Source organism: Mixophyes fleayi, chromosome 1, assembly GCF_038048845.1.
Source record: "Mixophyes fleayi isolate aMixFle1 chromosome 1, aMixFle1.hap1, whole genome shotgun sequence".
Taxonomy (NCBI): domain Eukaryota; kingdom Metazoa; phylum Chordata; class Amphibia; order Anura; family Limnodynastidae; genus Mixophyes; species Mixophyes fleayi.
The window spans coordinates 161,456,421-161,480,940 of NC_134402.1; the positions used below are offsets into that span (position 1 = coordinate 161,456,421).

At 46.1% G+C, this 24,520-nt stretch overlaps 1 protein-coding gene across 1 annotated transcript; it reads left to right on the forward strand.

The window, feature by feature from the left end:
* The first annotated feature begins 2,452 nt into the window (after positions 1-2,452).
* On the forward strand, positions 2,453-23,786 carry LOC142140198 (uncharacterized). The gene is made up of 2 exons (XM_075198060.1): positions 2,453-2,582; positions 23,189-23,786. The coding sequence occupies exons 1-2, from the start codon at positions 2,453-2,455 to the stop codon at positions 23,758-23,760; spliced, it is 702 nt and encodes a 233-aa protein (XP_075054161.1). The 3' UTR covers positions 23,761-23,786.
* The last annotated feature ends 734 nt before the right edge of the window (positions 23,787-24,520 follow it).

Sequence of the window (24,520 nt, forward strand, 5' to 3'; positions counted from 1 at the left end):
GGGAGTATGACTTTCTTCCTGCAGGTCCTGTGCGCGGGGGAAGGATAAGCCAATCAGTGCTCATCTTTCCCCGCTGGCCAATCAGCGGCCGGATGCGCGAGCCAATCGCGGCTCACGCCCGGGCATTCAAAAGATTGGCGCAGACGCGAGCAATCAGCGGTCGCGCCGACTGATGACGTCGCGCCGGCGACTATATAAGTCGCCGGGCGGCGCCATTTTCTCAGAAGTCCGACGGCGGAGAAGAGGGAGGACGTGTCTTCAAGACGTCCAGCAACGAGATCAGCGGCAGCAGCGGCAGGGAGCCCTTGTGAGGGCCGTGAGCTACCCTGCCGCCCGAAGACTACAATCAAGCTGCCGGAGCAGTGATCGCCGGCGGGGAGCCCTTGCAAGGGCTGAGAGCGCCCCCGCCAAGCAGCCCTCAACAGCGCCGAACAGGAGAAGAGGCGCCGCCGGCTGGAGGGTCTGGAAGACCCGGAGAAGGAAGAAGACAGGGTGGCAAGTTGAGATTCCTGCGCAGAGCAGGTAAGTATACTCAACATTAAATTCGGGCACTAGGCCCGTGGCCACAGTCGGGCACAAGGCCCGTTGGCACGGTAAATTAGGGGCACAAGGCCCAGGGACTTGGGCACTAGGCCCCGATAAAGTTAGTGGGCCAGTAGGCCACATTGTTAAAGGGCACAAGGCCCCGTTAGTTAGCGAGGGGGACTCTGAGCCCCATGTATAAAAGGGCACAAGGCCCTTAGTTAGTTAGTGGCCTAGAGGCTGCAGGAATGGCCACAGGGCCTGGTTAGGGGCGGATTGCCCATAGGCTTTTACGGGCACAAGGCCCTCAGTTAGTTAGGGAGGCCACAGGCCTCAGTAGGCAGGGGCTAGGACCCCTAGGTAGCAGGGCACAAGGCCCTAGTTAGTGGGCTCAGAGCCCTGAGGAAGAGAGGGGGCTGAGGCCCATTAATCAGAGCACAAGGCTCTGTGTGCAACTGGGCAAGAGGCCCATGGTGTGAAGGGCAGAAGGCCCTGGAGGTGGTAAGATAGAGGCGTGGGAGCCTCGTGAGTGTAGGCGCGGTCCTGTGTGAGGTGAGCACACGTAGTTAGGAGGTACAGTAGAGCGGAGGCTCCTGTGGTGCTGTAGCAACCGGCTGGTTGGCTAGCAGCTGTGTGCTCTGGTAAGTAGCTTACAAAGTACTGCATATTGTATTCTGTCTGTGCGGCGGGTATTGTTGAATTACGGTATTTTGGGTGTGCTATTTGTGTCAAGGGGCAAGACGTCAGGCCCCCATTAAAGGTAGGCTCTTGTTCCTGTGTTGTTCTGTGCTAACCCGTGCTGTGGGGACAAATGTAGTTACCAGCATACACATAGTCAGGGGAGAACACACGTAGTTTTCCTGTCCCTTAGGTCCCCGGGGTCACACTGGTTCCAAGAGGGGGTGGCTGAGTGAGTTGGTGGCAGTGCAGCACACCTTGAGGCAGTTCCAGGGGCGGCCGTGGTTCTGATTGAGGGTCCCCAAGGCCGGTTCCGTGCAGGTGGACCTGTGGTTCTGGATGTAGGGACACGTGTGAGATACCCGAGTACAGGCAGTCGGGCGGTTCAGTTCGTTCGGCTGTTCCGTGCGGCAGTCGGCCCGCGGGTTAGTGTGCTGTTCCACTAAACCTCAGCCGGGCTTGAAGCAGCCGGTCCTTAGGGTCCGTGGGTGACCCCATCGTAAGGAGACAGTCTCCTTGGTTAGACCTGGGTGAGGGGGTTAGGAACCGCCCTCCGGTTTAGTCCGTGAACACCGGCTGGTGTTCCCCGTAGTGTGTAAGTCAGCAGTTCCGTTAGTGCACCACACCTAGTTAGTCATAGTGGTTTGACTTAGTTGCGTTGCCGACCATTAGAACGTTGTTAGGGTCGGGTCGCTGTTGTAGTCAGTCCAGTTTTGTGGGTGCCATTTTAGTCTCACTGAGAGTGTAGAGGGAGGCTGTGTGTTCTTGTCATTCCGCAGGTATCGGGGAGGTGCAGGAGAACCGGATCGGAAGTGGGAGTGTCCCGGTGAGTATCACGCTCGATTCCCCCTTTCGGTTAGGCCCTTACCGGCAGGTGTGTGAGGTACTTGAGGCGGGATTAGTCCTCGGACTAGTCTTGGTTTTAACTGCCTGTAGTCCCCCGCATCTTGGCAAGAGCAAAAGCGAGGAGGCGGCAAGTGGGCTTGGACTGAGAGTGTCCTTGTTCGTTGCCGTATTCTCGGACAGCCCTTACCTGGTAGGCACGGCCGTAATCTCTGTCTCTTTCTTAGAGGGACGTGGTTGAAGGTGACAGGGGTTGCGGCTGCGGATCTGCTGGGATTGGATCGCAGCTGGGATATCGGAAGCGGACTGGAGGTGACCATCGTTTTCAAGGAAAGTTCTTTTGTGTTGCGTCTGTCGCTGTTTTCCCCGCAGGGGGTGTTACATTTTGGCGTAGTTGGCAGGATCAACGATGGCTCATCGGGGGATCATTCCGCGGTACGAGGGACCCAGCTGTGTCCTCTCTTGTGAAGAAGTGGCAGCGTTCATGAAGCAAGTCCTGGAACGGTGTGAGACAAGGAAGAAGAAGAAGAAGAACAGAGGTACTAAACAGCAACAGGTGGAAGAAAGGTGGTGCTGGAAGTGTGGGTTGTCTGGACACTTCGCATACCACTGCCCAGTTGCCGAGGAGATCTTTGGTGAATGGGAGGACGACGAAGTCTCCGATGAATGGGAAGACGAAGAAGTCTTCGAGTGGAAGGACGAGGAAACCTTCCATCAATGGTCTCAAAAGAAGTCGGAGTCTGGAGGGAAGGATCGGCAGAGCCTGCTGACTGTTGGATCGCAGGTGATCGTCCCGTCCAAGCAAGATTCGCGACAGGAATACCCGCGACAGCCGGATGCTGGAGCCGGGGTATTGGAGACGTCGGATGCGTCAGACGACTTGTCCGTGGCTGTGGAAGAGTTGGTCCCTGAAGACGAAGGGAGAACTGAGCAGACCCTCCATGGGGAAGCGTTGTATCCGGAGACATGTGAAGATGTCTGCCCGGTGGTACCTGAGAGGATTTTAGCCATCAGTACCCCGGAAGAGAGAGCTGCTGAAGAAGTAATGCCTGAGGAAGCCGGTACTTTAGAGAGCGCAGCTGGAGAGTGGTGGATGGTGTCACCTTCCGAAGAAGTTTCCCGCACAACCGAGGAGGTATCGGACGAATGGGAGGTTCCGGCAGGCGCCGAGGAAGAGACTCCCTGGATACCGACTTCGGGCGAGGAGGTTGCCATGATGGTGTGGATCCTGCGCGAGAGGGCCTTACCGCAGAGGATCCGATGGACGCGAGTCAGGGATGCCGGTAAGCGACCCTTGGAGGTGGACGTGGGAGAGAAGACGTCGATTGTGGGGACCACAATGGAAAAAGGCGGCGGAAATGTGGAGGTGTCCCCGGAGAAGACCCCCGCCAGCGCTGTGTCCCTGGAGGGACAGAAGATGCCTCTGGAGCCGGTGCCCGTGAAGAGGGCGAAGATGTCCGCCAGTGCTGTGCCCCTGGAGGGGCTGAAGAGGTCCCTGATGGTGCCCAGCAGGAAGAAAGAAGAGGAGATGAACTTACCCGTCCATCGATCCAGCGGCGGGGAGTATGACTTTCTTCCTGCAGGTCCTGTGCGCGGGGGAAGGATGAGCCAATCAGGGCTCATCTTTCCCCGCTGGCCAATCAGCGTCCGGATGCGCGAGCCAAAAGCGGCTCGCGCCCGGCCATTCAGAAGATTGGCGCCGACGCCAGCCAATCAGTGCTCGCGCCGGCTGATGAAGTGTCAAGGGGCAAGACGTCAGGCCCCCATTAAAGGTAGGCTCTTGTTCCTGTGTTGTTCTGTGCTAACCAGTGCTGTGGGGACAAGTGTAGTTACCAGCATACACATAGTCAGGGGAGAACACACGTAGTTTTCCTGTCCCTTAGGTCCCCGCGGTCACACTGGTTCCAAGAGGGGGTGGCTGAGTGAGTTCGTGGCAGTGCAGCACACCTTGAGGCAGTTCCAGGGGCGGCCGTGGTTCTAATTGAGGGTCCCCAAGGCCGGTTCCGTGCAGGTGGACCTGTGGTTCCGGACGTAGGGACACGTGTGAGATACCCGAGTACAGGAAGTCGGGCGGTTTAGTTCGATCGGCTGTTCCATGCGGCAGTCGGCCCGCGGGTTAGTGTGCTGTTCCACTGAGCCTCAGCCGGGCTTGAAGCAGCCGGTCCTTAGGGTCCGTGGGTGACCCCATCGTAAGGAGACAGTCTCCTTGGTTAGACCTGGGTGAGGGGGTTAGGAACTGCCCTCCGTTTAGTCCGTGAACACCGGCTGGTGTTCCCCGTAGTGTGTAAGTGAGCAGTTGCCGATCATTAGAATGTTGTTAGGGTCGGGTCGCTGTTGTAGTCAGTCCAGTTTTGTGGGTGCCATCTTAGTCTGAGAGTGTAGAGGGAGGCTGTGTGTTCTTGTCATTCCGCAGGTATCGGGGAGGTGCAGGAGAACCGAATCGGAAGTGGGAGTGTCCCGGTGAGTATCACGCTCGATTCCCACTTTCGGTTAGGCCCTCACCGGCAGGTGTGTGAGGTAATTGAGGCGGGATTAGTCCTCGGACTAGTCTTGGTCTTAAGTGCCTGTAGTCCCCCGCGTCTTGGCAAGAGCAAAAGCGAGGAGGCGGCAAGTGGGCTTGGACTGAGAGTGTCCTTGTTCGTTGCCGTATTCTCGGACAGCCCTTACCTGGTAGGCACGGCCGTAATCTCTGTCTCTTTCTTAGAGGGACGTGGTTGGAGGTGACAGGGGTTGCGGCTGCAGATCTGCTGGGATTGGATCGCAGCTGGGATATCGGAAGCGGACTGGAGGTGACCATGGTTTTCAAGATAAGTTCTTTTGTGTTGCGTCTGTCCCTGTTTTCCCCGCAGGGGGCGTTACACATATCCCTGCTGCCTTTTCACAGACACCTCCCATCTTTTGATCAGTCTGTTTTAAAGTACAACCGACAGGAACAGGAAGCTTCTGTCACAGACTGAAGAGTGCACATTTTTACAATAGAGATTATTACATTTTAATAATAGGATTTTTACAATAATCGTTTAGAATGATAACTTTTCATTACTCACATTTGCTGATGAAAAGAAAGGTTATTTCAGTCCCTGCAGGTTGATATTATTGGTCCAACTCTGCGCACTGTACCTTGATCCTCTGTATGATGTCACTTCAGTCCCTGCACGCCCAGTCCAAGCACACTGAGCCTGTGTAAGCTCTCACAGCTCCCTCCTACAAAAAATGTATTTGGGCAAATAAGTTGAAGTACAGAAGAGAAAAAAATGTCCCCTACTTCATCACTTTTGCTCCTCCTTCACACTTCCCCTTTAGTACACTGTATTCCCTCATCATCACTCTGTGCCCTCCATCATGCTTTTGCCCTTTAATCATCACACTGTGCACCCTTCACCATCACACTGTGCCCTCCATATTTTTGCTCCCCTTGTTTATTTACCCTCACACGGCCTGTTCCACATTTCTGTCATCATGCCCCTCTGCTACTAATTATTGCCATCATGCCCCTCATGCCCCTCTGCTACTTATTATTGCCATCATGCCCCTCTGCTACTTAATATTGCCATCATGCCCCCTCATATACTTAATATTGCCATCATGCCCCCTCATATATTTAATATTGTCATCATGCCCCCTCATATATTTAATATTGCCATCATGCCCCCTCATATATTTAATATTGTCATCATGCCCCCTCATATATTTAATATTGTCATCATGCCCCCTCATATATTTAATATTGTTATCATGCCCCCTCTTATATTTAATGTTGCCATCATGCCCCCTCATATATTTAATATTGCCATCATGCCCCTCATATATTTAATATTGCCATCATGCCCCCTCCCTTAATACCTGTTTCAAACTTCTCTGACATGGCCCCACAGTTAGTTAACTTACCTTCTATTGTTTACTTCTTTGTCCGATGTCGCGCTGCCGCTGCTCCTCCTCCTCTCTGATCAGCCACTGCTCCTCGCCGACTTCTTGTTGAAAACCACGTCGGGAGTGACGTCATCACGCCCAACGTCATTTTCATGAGGAGAGGAGAGGAGATTGCCGGGTCCCGCCGGTCAGCTGACTTCTTTTTTTTTCTTTTTTAAACTTTCTTTTTGCCGTTATGCCGGCGGACAGAGGGGGATGGCAGGCGGAGGGGAGCGCCCCTCTGCCTTGCCTACCCCACTCACCGTCGACTCTGACAGGGCCCTCTAGGTCCCGCTGGGCCCTAGGCAGTTGCCTAGGGTGCCTAGCGGGAAATCCGGCCCTGCCTGGTTAAGATAATTCCCACAGCTTTCCAGCATCTGGCTACGTTTCGCTAATAGCCCAAATAATATACGTCTTGCAGTACGATCGTTTTTTAATCTTTTTAAGTTAAATAATACATCCTTAGGTTATACTATAACCTTTGTTTCCAAACATCCACATGGTGCTAATACATATCCAGCATGTCCATCAAGCTGCAAGTTATCATACAGATTCAGACATGGTGCCACATAGTGTTGTTGGATGTATGTGTTCAGACAATCATGTAATTCAATTAAGTCCTGTGATAGAACGGAGCAATTGGGAGGCAGTCAGCAACACATTGGGTATTAATGAATGGGCTAAGATATATAGCTCTCTACCAGTAAACTTAAACGGAGTAAACACGAGGCAATATAAAATACTACTTTGAATAAATTCATGAATATGAACATATAGCCTTCGGTTTGCCAGCATAAAATACTGAGATATTGGGGGAATTCATTCCCCCCCCCCCCCCCCCGAATTTGTGCGGCGTTAAAACTATTACCGTTATTACGGTAGTTTTAACCCGTCTTTCTGCTCGCAGCTCAGGGAGCTGTGAGCAAAAAGTTGGCGTTGAAACTACCGTAATAACGGTATTAAAGCACATTATTACCGTAATAACGTTAATAATTACTTTTACCCGTAACGCTGCCAATTGAATTCCCCAATTAAACTGCTATAATTATGGATACTATTTTCTAAAAAAAATGTATGAGTTACAAATGTATCCATACCAAACCAAACAAGCAGAAGCTATGACTAAAGAGAGATATTTTCCACTTAGGAGGGAATTCATTTCCCCCCGAAGTACTGCCGCGTAAAAACTATTACCGTAACCCAGCTTTCTGCGCACAGCTCCCTAAAAGCCGGCGTTAAAACTATCATTATAGCAGTATTTACGTGCACTATTACCGTAATAACGGTTATAGTGCGCAGGATGCGTTACTTTTTCAAGTAACGCGGCCAACTTAATTCCTCCATAAAGTCACATAGAAATCTCCAATCAAAGCTGGTGGAATTAAACCCTAATAAAAGGAAATTTGGCAAAGATGTATAAGGGTTATCATTAATTCAGTTCTTTATAGATATTTATAGGTCCATATTGATGGAAACTAACAACCACATGCATTGAACATCTGATGCTCCCATTTTCACTTTGTACAATCGTAATAATATTGTACTCTGGGCAAAAAACGAACAGTTTCATTCTAGAACATATAGCAAATGTACTGGACATGTGGAGTCTGTAATAACTTGACCTTTGTCTATAAAAGAAGCCCTGCAGGAATATGGGCGCTCAGATATATGTATTTCCCTCATAGTCCAGTTCATCTCAGTCAGTTATACTTACAATTTTAAATGCATTATAAAATAATATAAAACGCTATGAGGTGATAGTTGTGAACACTAGTTTCATGTCCATGTATCAAGTCATTTGTTATATACTGTCATTTATTCAGTGAGTATAGTGCAAATAATACTTATAAGTTTCAGATTTACATTTTGCAATGGCAGCACAGCTAATTAATGTTGGATGCATAGTCAGAAAACCTAATGAGTGAATCAATCCCACACAAGTGGGCCAATTACAGTCTGCATTTAAAAAGTGCTGGAATATGTCAGTTTGAAATCACAAGAAAGTGCACCTTGCATTACAACACTATTGGATATACTATATTTTAAACATATGAATTAGAGAAGCTGACTGACCTCCGTGTTTTGGTTTTGGATCTGGATTACCTTCATGTTTTGGTTTTGGTTTTGCCAAAACCGTCCTTGCGTGCTTTGGTTTTGGTTTTGTTTTGGTATTTTTTACATTATTATTAACTTCACTAACACTAATTTCCATTCATTTCCATTCAATTTTGACCACTTCACAGGTCACAATATTTATTCATACACTTTCAAACAAAGATTGCAGCAATTCTTGCCAGTGATAAGAAGAAGGCCATTGTCATGCCTGGGCATAAAACCAAAAATTCACCTCTTATGTGTGGAATTATTTTTACACAAATCCTGTCAACAGTTGTCTAGCCATTTGTAGCGGTTTTAAAGCCACGCTCAGTACAGGTAGGGACCTTAACCATCTAGGATCATCATCCATGTAATGGCATTTGAAGCGAGTTCATGGAAAGCTGTTGGGAAAATCAGAAACTTATGCTAAAAAAATAACAACAAGCAGTCCAGCATCATCTACCTCCCTTCTCTCATTTAGATCCCAGGACCTGCAATATACACCCCCAACACCTTTGTCATCAATATCCCCAGAAGTGATGGGAGTTAGTCTTGCATCCAAGTTCCTAATTCTAGATGACTCCTCCACTAACCACGATTCCTCTGAAGAATTCTTGAGCGTTAGTCCCGCTGCTGCTGCTGGGGGTGGATCTTCAACCCAGATGAAGACTAGTAGTAGTTTACAACAATTGACTGTTAAACAATCCTTTGCTAGAGGAAGAAAGTAAGAAAGCTGTCACCCAGTCGCAAGGCGGATCACAGACGTCATGGGGACTATGCTAGTATTAGATCTGCGTCCAATGTCCACTATTAATGCAGCTGGTTTTAGACAGTTACTTGAGGTCTTCTGTCCCTATTACCAAATTCCATCTCTGCATTTCTACCCACTGTACACTTAACCACAGATATGGGGACAAGCAAAGCTGGGCAAACTAAAGATTATATGACTGTGACAGCCCACTGGGTTGGTGAATCGCCTTCACCAGCAGGAACAGGAGCAGCATGTACCCAAGTACTTCACATTTTTCGGAAGTAGGCTACTCTGTGTATCAGCGGCTTCAGTAAGAGGCACACAGCTGACAATCTGTTACAAAAAGTAAGGGATGTCGTTGCAACATGGCTAATCCTGCTTGGACTCTCAGGATATGTGATTTCTGATAACAACACCAATATTGTTAGAGCATTACAGCGGGGGGGGGGGGGAATTCCATCACATTTCCTGTTTTGCTCACACAATCAACTTGGTGTTACATAACTTTTAAAAAATGACAATCACATGCAGGAGATGCTGTTTGTGTGCGGACACGGTTAGCTTGAGTCACGTAATTGCCTTAATTATACTTTTTGAGAAGGAGCTAGAGCAATTTAAATCTGCCATCTATATTGTAATTGTTGATTAAGTATTTAATTTGCTTCGCCAGGATCCAAGAGCTATCAACATCTTGTAATGACGTCTACTCCTTCAGTTTCTCTGGCCACTGCTGGTCGGAAAAACATAGCTTTCCCAAGACACCCAGTGGTGATGCATATGAGTCAGCACAACATTTTGATATTTGCTCTGCTGTAAAAGAATCGCCCAAAAATCGTGACAGATCTGCCATAAAATGAACTACTAATTCCATTCAGAAGGCCATTATCGGCAATTACATCATAGTATACAGACTTCTATGATGATGGATTCCAGCGGGGATGAATTACTATTGTTTGAGGAAGATTACCACTGAACCCTGCCACCTCTTCTGTTTCTGAGTGAGCTATGGTACAATAAAATGTAACTGCAGATTTAGCCCAAGCCAGGCAGTCCTATAATTTCAATTTCAGCAATTACAATTAGCAATGGAGCTCTTCTCTTTGGGTGTTACCTATATAACGCAGTATAATTTGCCTGCAAATTCTACAGACAAGCCTGCTTGTCTTCCTCTTCATCAATGACTCTTAGCAATTGAACACTTGTCTTTGGGTGTATATTACACCAAAACCTTATTAGTGCAAATTAGAAAAAATACAGTTTAATCCCTGATAGGGCCTCCTTAATTCTACAGCTACACACACCTCTCCAGGGTGGCAGTCAACATTCTAAATAGAGCTATTGACATTCATAGCAAAAAAGGCAATTGGGTGTCTGTCTGTATTTTTCACCCTACATTTATAGTTAAATAGAAATGCACAAAGCAGATTGTCTGTTTGGGTCTAGATTACACCCTACACTTATAATGAAATTGACAAAACAGCAGCCTGCAAAGAATGTACGTTAAATAGAAATGCCCCATTATGGAAAGGGACTGTCTGACATTTCCATATCGATTAACTCTTGAAAATAATCCTCCACCATCCTTTGCATGTTAATATTAGGATTGATTGGAGTTATGGGCAAGGTCACACATTTTTTGGTAAAATCTTTCAAACCAGCCCAGATGTCACACTGTTGTGGTCTGCCACCTGCGTCATCCCTGCTTGTTTGGAAAGTGCAATTTGGTGTGAAAACCTCACGTGCCAGAACTGCTGCCACTGGTGCCACACTGCTGCCACTGGTGCAGGACTTACACAAACAACCTCATCCTCATCAACATCCTCATTAGCGCCCTCGTCGGCTACACAAATATCCCCCTCATCCTCTTCTAATTCCAAAGTGTCATCCTCACTTGGTGTATCACCGGCTACACTCAGGCTGTTCAGGCACACATCATCAGAAATGCCGAAAGGGCCCTTCTTTATGGGTACACTATCAGAATGGTGACGATTACACATACCACTCGTGGATGGACTCTCCTCTGGGATTGGTGTCATTTCTGAATCTGAGCATACTGTTTTCTTGCAGCTCGGCTTTCACACGTAATAGTAGTTGTGCACCACTTTTGGACTCCAAATTATTTGGTCTTGCTTGGTCACGCGTGACCTTACAAGAAGGCTCAGTAACATTTTTAGATCTCGCACTAATAGAGAAAGGCGAAGGCCTCAGTCTTTCTTTGCCACTGCGTGTGTAGAATGGCATGTTGGCAATTTTTTTTTCTCGGCAGTTAACTTTTCATCAGTTACAGCTCTTTTTCTCTTCCGCACAGTAAAAGGTTGGTTTTTTTTGTTTTTTTCCCTGACTTAAAAAGACTGTGTAATTTTACATAGTCTTTACCAGATGACGTACAGGGAAGACTACCATCAGGATTGGTGCCAGCAGCTGCTTGCTGATCCTGCTCATATGTGGACTGCTGTGAATCCATTTTAATGAGACCCCAAGCACTTGTAGTGCAAATTCAGGAATATATACTGCTGGTATCTAATAATTTCAACACCATAAAATAGATTTTTGGGCAATATGTAAAATGTCACACCCCAAGCACTTGTAGTGCAAATTCAGAAATATATACTGCTGGTATCTAATAATTTCAGCACCAGAAAATTGTTTTTTATTACAGGGGAATATGTGACAACCAACACTTGCAGTTCAAATTCAGAAAGAAATTGTGCTGGTATATTACAATTTCTGCAGGCAAAAAATAATTTCTTTAGGAGGGAATATGACACCCCAAACAGTTTGTAATGTTTGGAAAAATGCCTCCTCTATACTCCTCTCTTCCTGCTCTAATAACTGCTGTAATAACTGTTCTCTCCCTGCTCTAATCCTGCGACCTAACCCTTCTCTCTCCCTCTGTCAAATGGCGCTGGATTGCTGTGGAGGCGGATATTTATGCATTTGAAACATTGCGAGAACCGAGCTCCAAGATCCGACGACGTCACAATGACGTTTTGCCTTGTTTTCAATTCCGAATTGGCAGGAGAGTACCGAGCCGAGCAGGCTCTGTACTAGAATACCTGAAGTTCAGGCGGGTTCGGTTCTCCGGGAACCGAGCCCGCCCATCTCTAATATGAATACTGGACATCCGATATGTGCACATAAAGACAAAGTCACAGTAATGTGGAATGAATGATTTTTGAGGAATGGTATAAACAGTGATACAGACACTTACATGCCTACCCTTGATCTGCTCCATACAATTTAAAACTTTGTATGAGGAATTGCAGAAACTGACCACCGCAGAGCCTCTGAAACTAGACAGAAATTTGACAAGCAGCGCAGCTGGAGAGAGGACAGTGAAAAGTGTACTCTGTTCGGCTCATGCTACAACTCTACACAACAAGCTAAAAGAGGACAAGAGAACATAACAAGTCACAGCTATGCTGTATCAATTCTTTAAATGTTTCTATTTCTGGTTACTGGAACTTTGACTTACAGACCATTTCTGTGCTGATACAGTTTTTCTGTCATCACCCTAAGTCTCTGTTAAGCAGTACAATACAGTTTATTACAAGTAAAAACAAGTAAAAATGTGTTACTTGCCTGTGGTCACACAAGTGAAATATGAATGGATTCTCCCTGTTTATTATTATTACTACTAAATCTCTTATAAATAACATAGCACGGTGGAGGCAGTAGATAATGCAGTGGCTGCATAACGTCTTACTTAATACTCTCGTGCTATAGCTCATCCTTTAAGGATAATTGACAGATTTCACTCCAAGGAGGTTAAGCAGGTCTTCAGTACCAATAACTGCCAATAGTTAGGTTTTCTCACCCCGTTTTGATTAATGAATGAAACATTGAGACTGGGGAGTGGTGCTGTGAGGATGAAGAGTGATGGAGAGAGGAAGGAGAGTACAGCTGCTTAGCTAAATTGTCAGTCCAATTCTCACAGAATGCATACACACTACATGATCGTAAACTGATTGGAACAAGATTATCAAACAGTACGACAACCAAAGGAAACAATGATCAGAACTTTGAGTGCCACTCATCCACAACTATAACCAGCTCGTGTTCAGCTCGCTGTTCCAGTAATTCCCTAGTTGCTGTTCAATGCCAATCTGCGGCAACTCTCTGCAGAGTTTCTCCCAGTTTCTCCCATTCCTGTGTTCTCCATATGGGTCTTATGTAATGCTCTTTTTAAGGGCTGTGAGCTGTGGGGTGGTGGCTGTGAATCCCATACCTGCTTGCAGGGGTTCCTGGTGAAGACAACCTGTCCCGTTAAACTCCGTGACTCAGGGTAGAGTAGTGCCATGTTAGACAGATCCGGAACCCTATATTTCTGCATCTGTCCATGACAGTAAGAACAGGCCATAGTATCGATTCCACTGGGGAACCTTCAGCAAAGGATATGCTTCAACACCTGGTAGGGAGAGTGGAACAACAATAAGTTATGCAACGTCACCTGCTGCAGTGTCTCCAAGCCCTAGCCGCATGCCTAGACACCTTACAGGCCGCTCAGTCTATGGCACCTGCTCCGACTGCTCCTGAACCTAGCTCTTCTCAGGCCTCTGTATCCACTTCTTCTTCACTCCGACTTCCAACCCCTACCAAATTTGCTGTAGACCCCAAGGTCTGCTGTGGTTTCTTCAATGATCGATTCATTTCGAACTTCAGCTTCAGAATTTTCCCACAGAGAGGACGAAGGTCGCCTACATAATGTCTTTACTAACCGGAGAAGCCCTGGCTTGAGCCTCCTCTCTGTGGGAGAAGGACAACCCTCTGCTTAGTAACTGTGCTGCCTTCCTATCCACTTTTCGAAGAATTTTTTATATGACTGGATGCGTTACTTCTGCAGCTGCTAGTATCCCTAGGCTCCGACAAGGAAATTGTTCTGTGGCACAATATGTCATTGAATTCCACACTCTCTCATCTGAACTCCGGTGGAATAATGACACTCTTGTGGCCGCCTTCTGGCAGGGGCTATCCGACTGGGTAAAGGATCTCTTAGCCTCCCAGGAATTACCATCCACCTTGGACGGCATGATATCCTTGTGCAACTGGGTAGATCTCAGGTTCTGTGAAAGATCTGCTGAAAAGGAACCCTCTCGTCGGTCCACTGTCAAATTGGCTACATTCCCAGCACACCTTTCCTCTTGATGAACCAATGCAACTTGGTCAGGCACGTTTAACCCCCAAATAGCGAGAGTGAAGGAGTAGGAACAACCTATGTATCGATTGTGCTGAAATTTGTCACTTCCTCAGTTTGCGTCCAAATGGATCAGGAAACGCCAAGCCCTAATTTGAGAGGTCAGGCTGGTGATATCTAAATCCTCTGCTACTGTATGCAATTGTGGAACTCTTCTATTACTTTTAACATTTCTGCTCTGTTATATTTAAGAGCAGCTGGAAAAAAAATTTCCTACTCCATGGTGTCCCAGTGGTTTCTGCCTACGATTCCTTTGAAGGTTCCTATCGTCATCACCACCATTGATGATTCCTGTGTCAACAACGGAACTATTAGTCTGCAAAACTGAACCCATAACACTTCAAATAGGGCGTTTGCACTCTGAACAAATATCTTTTCTTATGCTGGTCCAAACAACCACGCCACTTATCTTGGGTCTACCTTGGCTCCAACTTATCTTCCCACTGTCATGAATCGGGGTCTTAGTCCTGTTTATGCCACTCGGCGTATCATATCACCGTGCATCTCCCTCCTGTCAGAATGCAGCATTCTAAATCCTAGAATTCATGACTTCTATCTACTGTACTGGAGGCTGCCATCGTGGGTGAGACATTTGCTAAATATTCTGAACACCTGATCTCATCCACCAATTAGCTTCCTTTGCAGAGTCTCCTCTTACAATCAACAAATTGCCAGTGCAACACTTCCTAGTTCCTGGTTCCAGCTTACCACTGTTGCTGTTTGTTTGCTGCTTCATTCTACCTGCTGCTGTACAGATTTCAGCTATTAACCCTTTCTGTGAATGCAGCTGTATTCTGCCTGCTGCTGTACAGATTTCTGCCATTAATCCTTCGTATGGATTGTTTCATTCTGTTTGTTGTGAAACGGACTTCAACCATTTCAACACCATTTATTTATATAGTGCCAATAATTCCGCAGCACTGTACAGAGAACTCACTCACATCAGTCCCTGTCCCATTGGGGCTTACAGTCTAAATTCTCTAGCAAACCACACACACACACACACACACACACACACACACACACACACTAGGGTCAATTTGTTAGCAGCCAATTAACCTACCAGTTACCAGAGGAAACCGGAGCACCCAGAGGAAACCCACGCAAACACAGGGAGAACATACATGGTCGGGAATTGAACTCATGACCCCAGTGCTGTAAAGCAGAAATGCTAACCACTACGCGACCGTGCTGCCCACAAACTGTCTTCTGACCATTCATCCTCAGCTCTACCTTCTCAATGCTGCACCTTTGCTGATGTATTTGATAAAGGCCGCTCAGAGCTTCTACCACCCCATAGCCTTTGGGATTGCCGATTGAACTTTTACAGGCAAGACTCCCCCTAGGAGTCGTGTTTATCCTCTTTCTCTACCTGAGACACAAGCCATGGCTGATTACATCTAGGAGAACCTATGACGTGGCTGAACTTCTGTCTCCCCTGTTGGAGCAGGGTTCTTTTTTGTAAAAAAGAAAGATGGATATCTGTGGCCCTGCATTGATTACCGTGATTTGAATGCGATTACCATAAAAAAACTCTATTCTATCTTACTGACCAGAGAGCTTTTTGATCGTATTAAAGAAGCCAAGATATTCACCAAGTTAGACTTGCGAGGGGCCTACAACCTCATCAGAATTCGAGCTGGCAACCAGTGGAAGACCGCCTTTACCATGTGCGAAGGTCATGAGTACCTTGATATGTCCTTCGGACTCTGTAATACACCTGCTGTCTTATAGAGTTATGTCAATGAGATCTTCAGAGACCTACTCTACTACTGTTTAGTAGTATACCTCGATGACATTCCTATTTTTTCCCAAGATGTAGCCTCCCATCATCTCAATGTCTCTGAGGTTCTTTCCAGACTCCTTAAGAACCAGCTTCTCTGAAAACTAGAAAAAAAATATTTTCAAGCACCATCTATGCCATTCCTTCATTACCTCGTCTCAGGCTCAGGTCTACAAATGAACCCCGAGAAGATTCCTGCTACCTTGGCCTGCCCACTTCCATCTAGTCTCAAACCAATTCAGTGTTTTCTGGGTTTTGCAAATTACTATAGATAAACAAAGAGAAGTATGTATACAAGAGTAGTGCACGTATCTGGAAATCCCTTGCAGTTGGCACTATTTAAGTTAATGACACACTGTATAGAAGTTCCACAGGCCAAAACTGATTAAAATAATATCATTACTAAAAATTCAAAACATTAAAAACACAATGCCACAAAGAGATTCTCCCATTCCTGTGTTCTCCACAGGAATGGGAGAACACAGGAATGGGAATGAGGCCACGGCCCTTAAAGAGAGTCTAAGGGATAGATTTACTAAGCTGCGGGTTTGAAAAAGTGGGGATGTTGCCTATAGCAACCAATCAGATTCTAGCTGTCATTTTGTAGAAAGCACTAAATAAATGAAAGCTAGAATCTGATTGGTTGCTATAGGCAACATCCCCACTTTTTCAAACCCGCAGCTTAGTAAATCTAGCCCTAACACTCTCTTTAAGGGCTGTGACCTGCAGGGCAGTGACTGTAAATCCCATACCTGTTTGAAGGGCTTCCTGGTAAAGACAACCTGTCCCATTAAACTCCATGACTCAGGGTAGAGTAGTTCCAAGTTAGGCAGATCCGGTAATCCTATATTTCTGCATCTGTGCGTGATACCAGATTAACACAGTGTGTGCTTGGTGAATCATTCATACTGAAATCAGGAGGAACCTACAACTGGCTTCTCAGCTTTCCTCTCGCATGAGAAGAAAAAAACTTATGCAGACCACTCTGTAGCTGGACAAAACTATTTATCAACTGGTACAGGAACCTCTTAAAAAAACATTTATAAAAACTTGTCAAGAACACTCTCCCAGCTGCTGTGACTTTGGGGGTGTTTGCTATATGAAGTCACACGATTCCAGCCCGCAGTCTCTCTTTACCTATCCCACAGGTTATAGACCTACTGAATTGTCCCCAAATAGCGCTCACACCTCACACACTTCAGGTTTGCCACCACCTAATGAATACAGCAATAGGACCCCAATATACTGTCCCACAATGGCACACAAGGCTTCTATCTATCAACAGACTAGCAAGACCCACACCAGCAAGGAAAGGGTTAACTCTTCACACCTCTAGACTGTTACACAAATGTAAATGCAAGCACACATAACTTGTTAATCAATTGTATCAACAATTCACACACTGGCTTTCAAAGGGTTAACTTGGCCGAGCTATTTTTTTCTTAACAGGCTAATGCAGTGGTTCAAACTTTTGCAGTTCGCGGCACCCTTAGAGTCACCATAATTTTTTCAAGGCACCCCTCCAAAATAATTACCGAGCAGTCCCCTTTTATAAGTAGTTGGGTCAAGAAACGTATTAAGTATTTAGGTCAGGACAGAAATACTTATTTAGTTGTATGCAAAAATATTACAAATAAATCCAAGGGATAACAATATTTTTATATATTTTTTCAATTATATTTCTGTCAAAGAGTAACTTACACCTAACTCACACTGAGCCCTTCATCCACACACTGTGCCCTCCTTCATCTCCACCCCTCACTCTGTGCCCTCCTTCATCTCCACCTCTCACTCTGTGCCCTCCTTCATCTCCAGTCATCACATTCTGCCCCTGCCATCTTCTGTCATCACACTCTGCCCCTGCCATCTTCTGTCATCACACTCTGCCCCTGTCATCACACTCTGCCCCTGTCATCTTCTGTCATCACACTCTGCCCCTGTCATCTTCTGTCATCACACTCTGCCCCTGTCATCTTCTGTCATCACACTCTGCGCCTGTCATCTTCTGTCATCACACTCTGCGCCTGTCATCTTCTGTCATCACAATCTGCCCCTGCCATCTTCTGTCATCACAATCTGCCCCTGTCATCTTCTGTCATCACACTCTGCGCCTGTCATCTACTGTCATCACACTCTGCCCCTGTCATCTACTGTCATCACACTCTGCCCCTGTCATCTTCTGTCATCACACTCTGCCCCTGTCATCTTCTGTCATCACACTCTGCCCCTGTCATCTTCTGTCATCACATTCTGCCCCTGCCATCTTCTGTCATCTTCTGTCATCACACTCTGCACCTGTCATCTTCTGTCATCACACTCTGCCCCTGTCATCACACTCTGCCCCTGTCATCTCCTGTCATCACACTCTGCCCCTGTCATCTTCTGCCATCACACTCTGCGCCTGTCATCTACTGTCATCACACTCTGCCCCTGTCATCTTCTGTCATCACACTCTGCCCCTGTCATCTTCTGTCATCACACTCTGCCCCTGTCATCTACTGTCATCACACTCTTCCCCTGTCATCTTCTGTCATCACACTCTGCGCCTGTCATCTACTGTCATCACACTCTGCCCCTGTCATCTTCTGTCATCACACTCTGCCCCTGTCATCTTCTGTCATCACACTCTGCCCCTGCCATCTTGTTATCACACTCTGCACCTGTCATCTACTGTCATCACACTCTGCCCCTGTCATCTTCTGTCATCACACTCTGCCCCTGTCATCTTCTGTCATCACATTCTGCCCCTGTCATCTTCTGTCATCACATTCTGCCCCTGTCATCTTCTGTCATCACATTCTGCCCCTGCCATCTACTGTCATCACACTCTGCCCCTGTCATCTTCTGTCATCACACTCTGCCCCTGTCATCACACTCTGCCCCTGTCATCTTCTGTCATCACACTCTGCCCCTGTCATCTTCTGTCATCACACTCTGCCCCTGTCATCTTCTGTCATCACACTCTGCCCCTGTCATCACACTCTGCCCCTGTCATCTTCTGTTATCACACTCTGTGCCTGTCATCTACTGTCATCACACTCTGCCCCTGTCATCTTCTGTCATCACACTCTGCGCCTGTCATCTTCTGTCATCACACTCTGCGCCTGTCATCTTCTGTCATCACAATCTGCCCCTGCCATCTTCTGTCATCACACTCTGCCCCTGTCATCTTCTGTCATCACACTCTGCGCCTGTCATCTACTGTCATCACACTCTGCCCCTGTCATCTACTGTCATCACACTCTGCCCCTGTCATCTTCTGTCATCACACTCTGCCCCTGTCATCTTCTGTCATCACACTCTGCCCCTGTCATCTTCTGTCATCACATTCTGCCCCTGTCATCTTCTGTCATCACATTCTGCCCCTGCCATCTTCTGTCATCACACTCTGCCCCTGTCATCTTCTGTCATCACACTCTGCCCCTGTCATCTTCTGTCATCACACTCTGCCTCTGTCATCACACTCTGCCCCTGTCATCTTCTGTCATCACACTCTGCCCCTGTCATCTTCTGCCATCACACTCTGCGCCTGTCATCTACTGTCATCACACTCTGCCCCTGTCATCTTCTGTCATCACACTCTGCCCCTGTCATCTTCTGTCATCACACTCTGCGCCTGTCATCTACTGTCATCACACTCTTCCCCTGTCATCTTCTGTCATCACACTCTGCGCCTGTCATCTACTGTCATCACACTCTGCCCCTGTCATCTTCTGTCATCACACTCTGCCCCTGTCATCTTCTGTCATCACACTCTGCCCCTGCCATCTTGTTATCACACTCTGCACCTGTCATCTACTGTCATCACACTCTGCCCCTGTCATCTTCTGTCATCACACTCTGCCCCTGTCATCTTCTGTCATCACATTCTGCCCCTGTCATCTTCTGTCATCACATTCTGCCCCTGTCATCTTCTGTCATCACATTCTGCCCCTGCCATCTACTGTCATCACACTCTGCCCCTGTCATCTTCTGTCATCACACTCTGCCCCTGTCATCACACTCTGCCCCTGTCATCTTCTGTCATCACACTCTGCCCCTGTCATCTTCTGTCATCACACTCTGCCCCTGTCATCACACTCTGCCCCTGTCATCTTCTGTTATCACACTCTGTGCCTGTCATCTACTGTCATCACACTCTGCCCCTGTCATCTTCTGTCATCACACTCTGCGACTGTCATCTACTGTCATCACACTCTGCCCCTGTCATCTTCTGTCATCACACTCTGCCCCTGTCATCTTCTGTCATCACACTCTGCCCCTGTCATCACACTCTGCCCCCCCTGTGTCCCGCGGGCAGGTAGCGAAAAAAAATAATTAAAAAAAAAAACCATACCAATCTGGAGGCACCCGGGACCCAGCATCCTCCTCTCTCCTGCTTGTCACAGACTGTCGGGTCGTGATGACGTCATCATGCCCGACGTTCAATGAGAAGTGAGGAGGGAGGATGCTGGGTCCCGGGTGCCTCCAGATTGGTAAGTATTTTTTTTTCTTTTCTTTTTTTCGCTACCTGGCCGCGGTACCCCTGTCACAGTGGCGCGGCACCCCTGGGAGCCGCGGCGCACAGTTTGGGAACTGCTGGGCTAATGGATTCATTAGCGAATCAAGGGCGCAACATATTAAATTATAGATTTAATATACAAAAGCACAGGGCATACAGATAAAAAAAAATTATTAATAAACAATTAATAGATTGACAAATACAAGCAAAACAGTTTGAAATAAAAGGGGGTTACATTCAGAATAGCACTTACTTGAGTTGCATAATCTGTGCCATGGGAAATTGGCTAGGAAGATGGACAGCTTATCAATGTGAATTGATTTCCCCAAAAAGTCTGACCAACTGCTATACCAGGTCTCAGCATTTTAAAGACACTTCCACACCTGTTTCTACCCCCAGGGGGTTGATGCCTGAGACACTTTTTTCCATCACCATTTGCATTTTGCCTGATTTACTAACCAATTCTACTACTATGTGACCTATCTTTTCTGTAAAGTGCCACATAGATCCAATATCATTAATAAATCCCCTATGACTCTGTCCGTCTTTTGATACCAATCATGATGAAATTTTGACAATATGACATACCTTTTCCAAAGATACGTGATTTTAGCTTTTTCTGGAAAACACCCGTACCTGTCATTCACAACCCTGGTGTGATTTCTGCTCCTCAGTATGGAGTGCCACCTGGAATCCCCAAAATATGAACTATGAAGACATTTTCCTTTGAAGCTCATATTTCTATATACCTGTATAGGCCTTCAAACTGCTGTCTTGGGCTGAAGGGATGTCCAGCTGTGACCGGCTCCACAAAGTCTATTTAGGAGTCCAAAAACTAACTTGTGCCAGGATATATCTCACAGCAAGAGCTCTTTGAAGCTGCCACAGGTGACACTTCTATTTTCCAAAACTGGAATATGCAAAGCCATCAAATATATTTACATTCAGACTTTCTGTCTTCACATTTTACACATTAGTAGCTGGACTTATCAATGGATTCTTTTGACATAACATAATTACACTACAGTTATGATTCACCCCTTATAAATAACTATAAGTTACCTATGTTCACGACAAAACTGTATTTTGGAAACAATATTCATTATCATATTTATGTATTTATTGCTATTATATACTTCTTGCTTATTCAAATTATACATAAAAGTTTATTTGGTTTAGAAAAGGCGAGATCCATCTGACAGGCCCAGTAACCGGGTCTTCCAAGATACCAGTGATTCAGCTGGTAATCAGGAGTTGCACCTGAGTGGTGTGTCGCACACCAGACCCAAAGACCGTTCGGTCAGGGTCCGGTGCACTTACCTGCCCCCCGCACCAGATCTCTGGTTTGGCGCTCAGTGCTGCAGCCATTTGCGGTTGCTGCCATTTTGGTTTGGGGTCTGCGCATGCACAGTCCCTAAATTTTATTAACTCCTTCCTTCACTCATTGGATAATGAATGTCAGCTTTCTAACTATTTGGTCCTTAGTTATGGGGCAAGATCTTTGAGTCTCTCTGCCTGTGCGGAGGTGGCATTCAGTGGCCCATGTTATTCTTTCTTGCAGATTATTACACCTACAGTGATCCAGAAACTGAGATTCCTAGCTTACCTCGATCTACATGTACTCCTGCCTGCAGACTTTTACACCAGCAGCAATCCAGATCCTGAGCTTTCTAGCTTACCTGGATCTCTGTGTACTTCTGCCTGCAGACCTTTGCACCACCAGTGATCCAGATACTGAGCTTTCTAGCTTACCTAGGACTCCGTGTACTCCTGCCTGCAGAATATTACACCATCACTGATCCAGACCCTGAGCTTCCTAACATACCAGTTGTGTTGATCAACTGCGGGGCCATTGTAGATATTCTCAATGTGTTCTGGATGTGTCCGTTAATCTAGCAGCTCTGGTTAGATTTCTTCCTATTAGCAGAGAAAGTAACCTTGGTGTCACTAGCCCCATCCACACTCATTGTCCTCTTCCATTTATACCCTGAACAACAGCCATAACACCATAGATATGTGTGAGAACATATCCTTATAGTCGCCTAAGTGGAAATCACGCAACTGTGGAAACAACACTCCCTTTCCACTATCCATAGAGTCCGTCCGAACTCCAGTTCAGCTTCAAAATGGAGACGTGTGATGTCTATTACTCTATAGGAACATCCTCATCCAGAGTTATATGGATGACCTGGCATGAGTTCATTACAGACTATGAAGGCTCTGTGCTACTACGCCCACCATTGTTGACTTACCCATCTATTTCTGACGACTCGACCTGTATCCTGCCATTTAGTTACATGCCTCATAACACTGTCTGGTTTCAGCTTGTTTATATGCCTAAGCAACTCCTAATTTACTGTCCCCCACTTACTGATGTCAATCTCGATTTTGGGATGGTCTCTGTTATGTCTGCTCCCTATTATGTACCTCTCCCCATTCCCCTTCTTTTTTCTATAAGCCTTCCCCTTATCACATAAAAAGTTTTCCCAAAATAATTATTTTAAAAAAAGAACAGCTATTGTAAAATAAAACCCTAAAACCTTCTATTTTGTACACTTCAAAAACAGCTAATACGTGAAATGGAGGAAAAAAAACGTGAGTAAAAAAGGATGACATATGTGGTGATGTAACAGAAGTGAAAATATCTCATTGCATTTTCTATTCATTCTTTTGTCTTGCAAAATTAGGTGAAGACTTCACTGCAATGTTATGAAAGTGAAACTAAACTGGTACAACTGAGGGAAGTTTGACAAGACATATTCACATTTTTTACATCTGATTTTCTTCTCACTATATAAGAGTGAAGCTGTGAAGATGAATTCCAGTATAGAACTAGGACACAACATTGTCAGTATTAGACCCAAGAACCTCCAACCGAGTTCTACATCTTCACATCATCTTGTCTTTCAGCTATGTCTCCAAAGCATTCCTGGACATTTCCTCTCCTGCTGAATCTCAGCTCCATCATCTATGCCCAAAATTGCAAATGGCTCAATCACCAACATGAACATGTGACCAAGCAGATCCTGCAGAAGTTCAACCAGATGCTTCCTGCTGAGAAGATAAATGAACTCTGCTTAAGAAACATTACTGAACTTGCTAATATAGAATCTCTTTATGATATTTCACAGGTGCAATCTGCGGCAATAGCTGTGCGCGAAGTCTCCAACCAAACGGTCCAATTCTACAAGAAGCACCAAGAGAAACTCGAATGCCACCAGTCGGCTTGGGAGAGGCTGCAGGAGCTCCTGTATTACCAAGGAAATCAGCTGGCTGACTGCATCCCAGAGACAGCAGAAAACCATGTCTTTGTAGAGGGAATATCGCAACAGTTCAACACACTGGAGAAGATCATTCATGACCAGGTTAACACAGTGTGTGCTCGGAGAATAATTCATACTGTAATCGGGAGGAACCTACAACTGGCTGCTCAGCTTTCCTCTCGAATGAGAAGAAAAAAACCTATGAAGACCCCTCTGTAGCTGTACGACTCTATTTAGAAACTGGTTCAGGGAACTCACACACTCTAATGGACTTATACTGTGTACTGATTTTTTTTAAAAACATTTCTAAAACTGTATTTTGGAAACAATATTTATTTCCATATTTATGTATTTATTACTATGATATACTTCTTGTTTATTCAAATTGTAAATAAAATTATTTTTTATTTAGGAAAGGAAACGTTGGTTATTAAGTGTGCATTAAACACTCTGGTGCGATACCTCTTGGGTATGCAGTATAAACTTGTTACGTATCATACCTTGTTAAAGTGGATGTCTGCAAATAAAAGCCAGAATGCCCGGGATACAAGATGGTTTCAAGCCTTACAAGATTTTATGTTTCCAGTGGAACATAGACCTGGTACACAGCTAGTCAACACCGATGCATTGTCTCGGGTCTTCTGCTTAGGGGCTACAAGTGATCCGGCTCCGAGGTTAAATCACGGGAGGGGAATGTGTAACAATGTCACTAGATTAGTGACTGATGGCAGATAGATTTCGCATAGGTTCCTAATTTAATCGTTTAAAAACCCCTGGAAAATGTGAATTTGTGTGTAAGCTGCTGAAGGGTTATAGGCCTATTGAAAAGCCAGAAAATGGTCCGGGGGTTATGGATGCAGAGTGAGGGTGGGCTCCATCCATTAGGCCCATTAACCGGGTCTTCCAAGATACCAGTGATTCAGCTGGTAATCAGGAGTTGCACCTGAGTGGTCTGTCGCCCACCAGACCCGAAGACCGT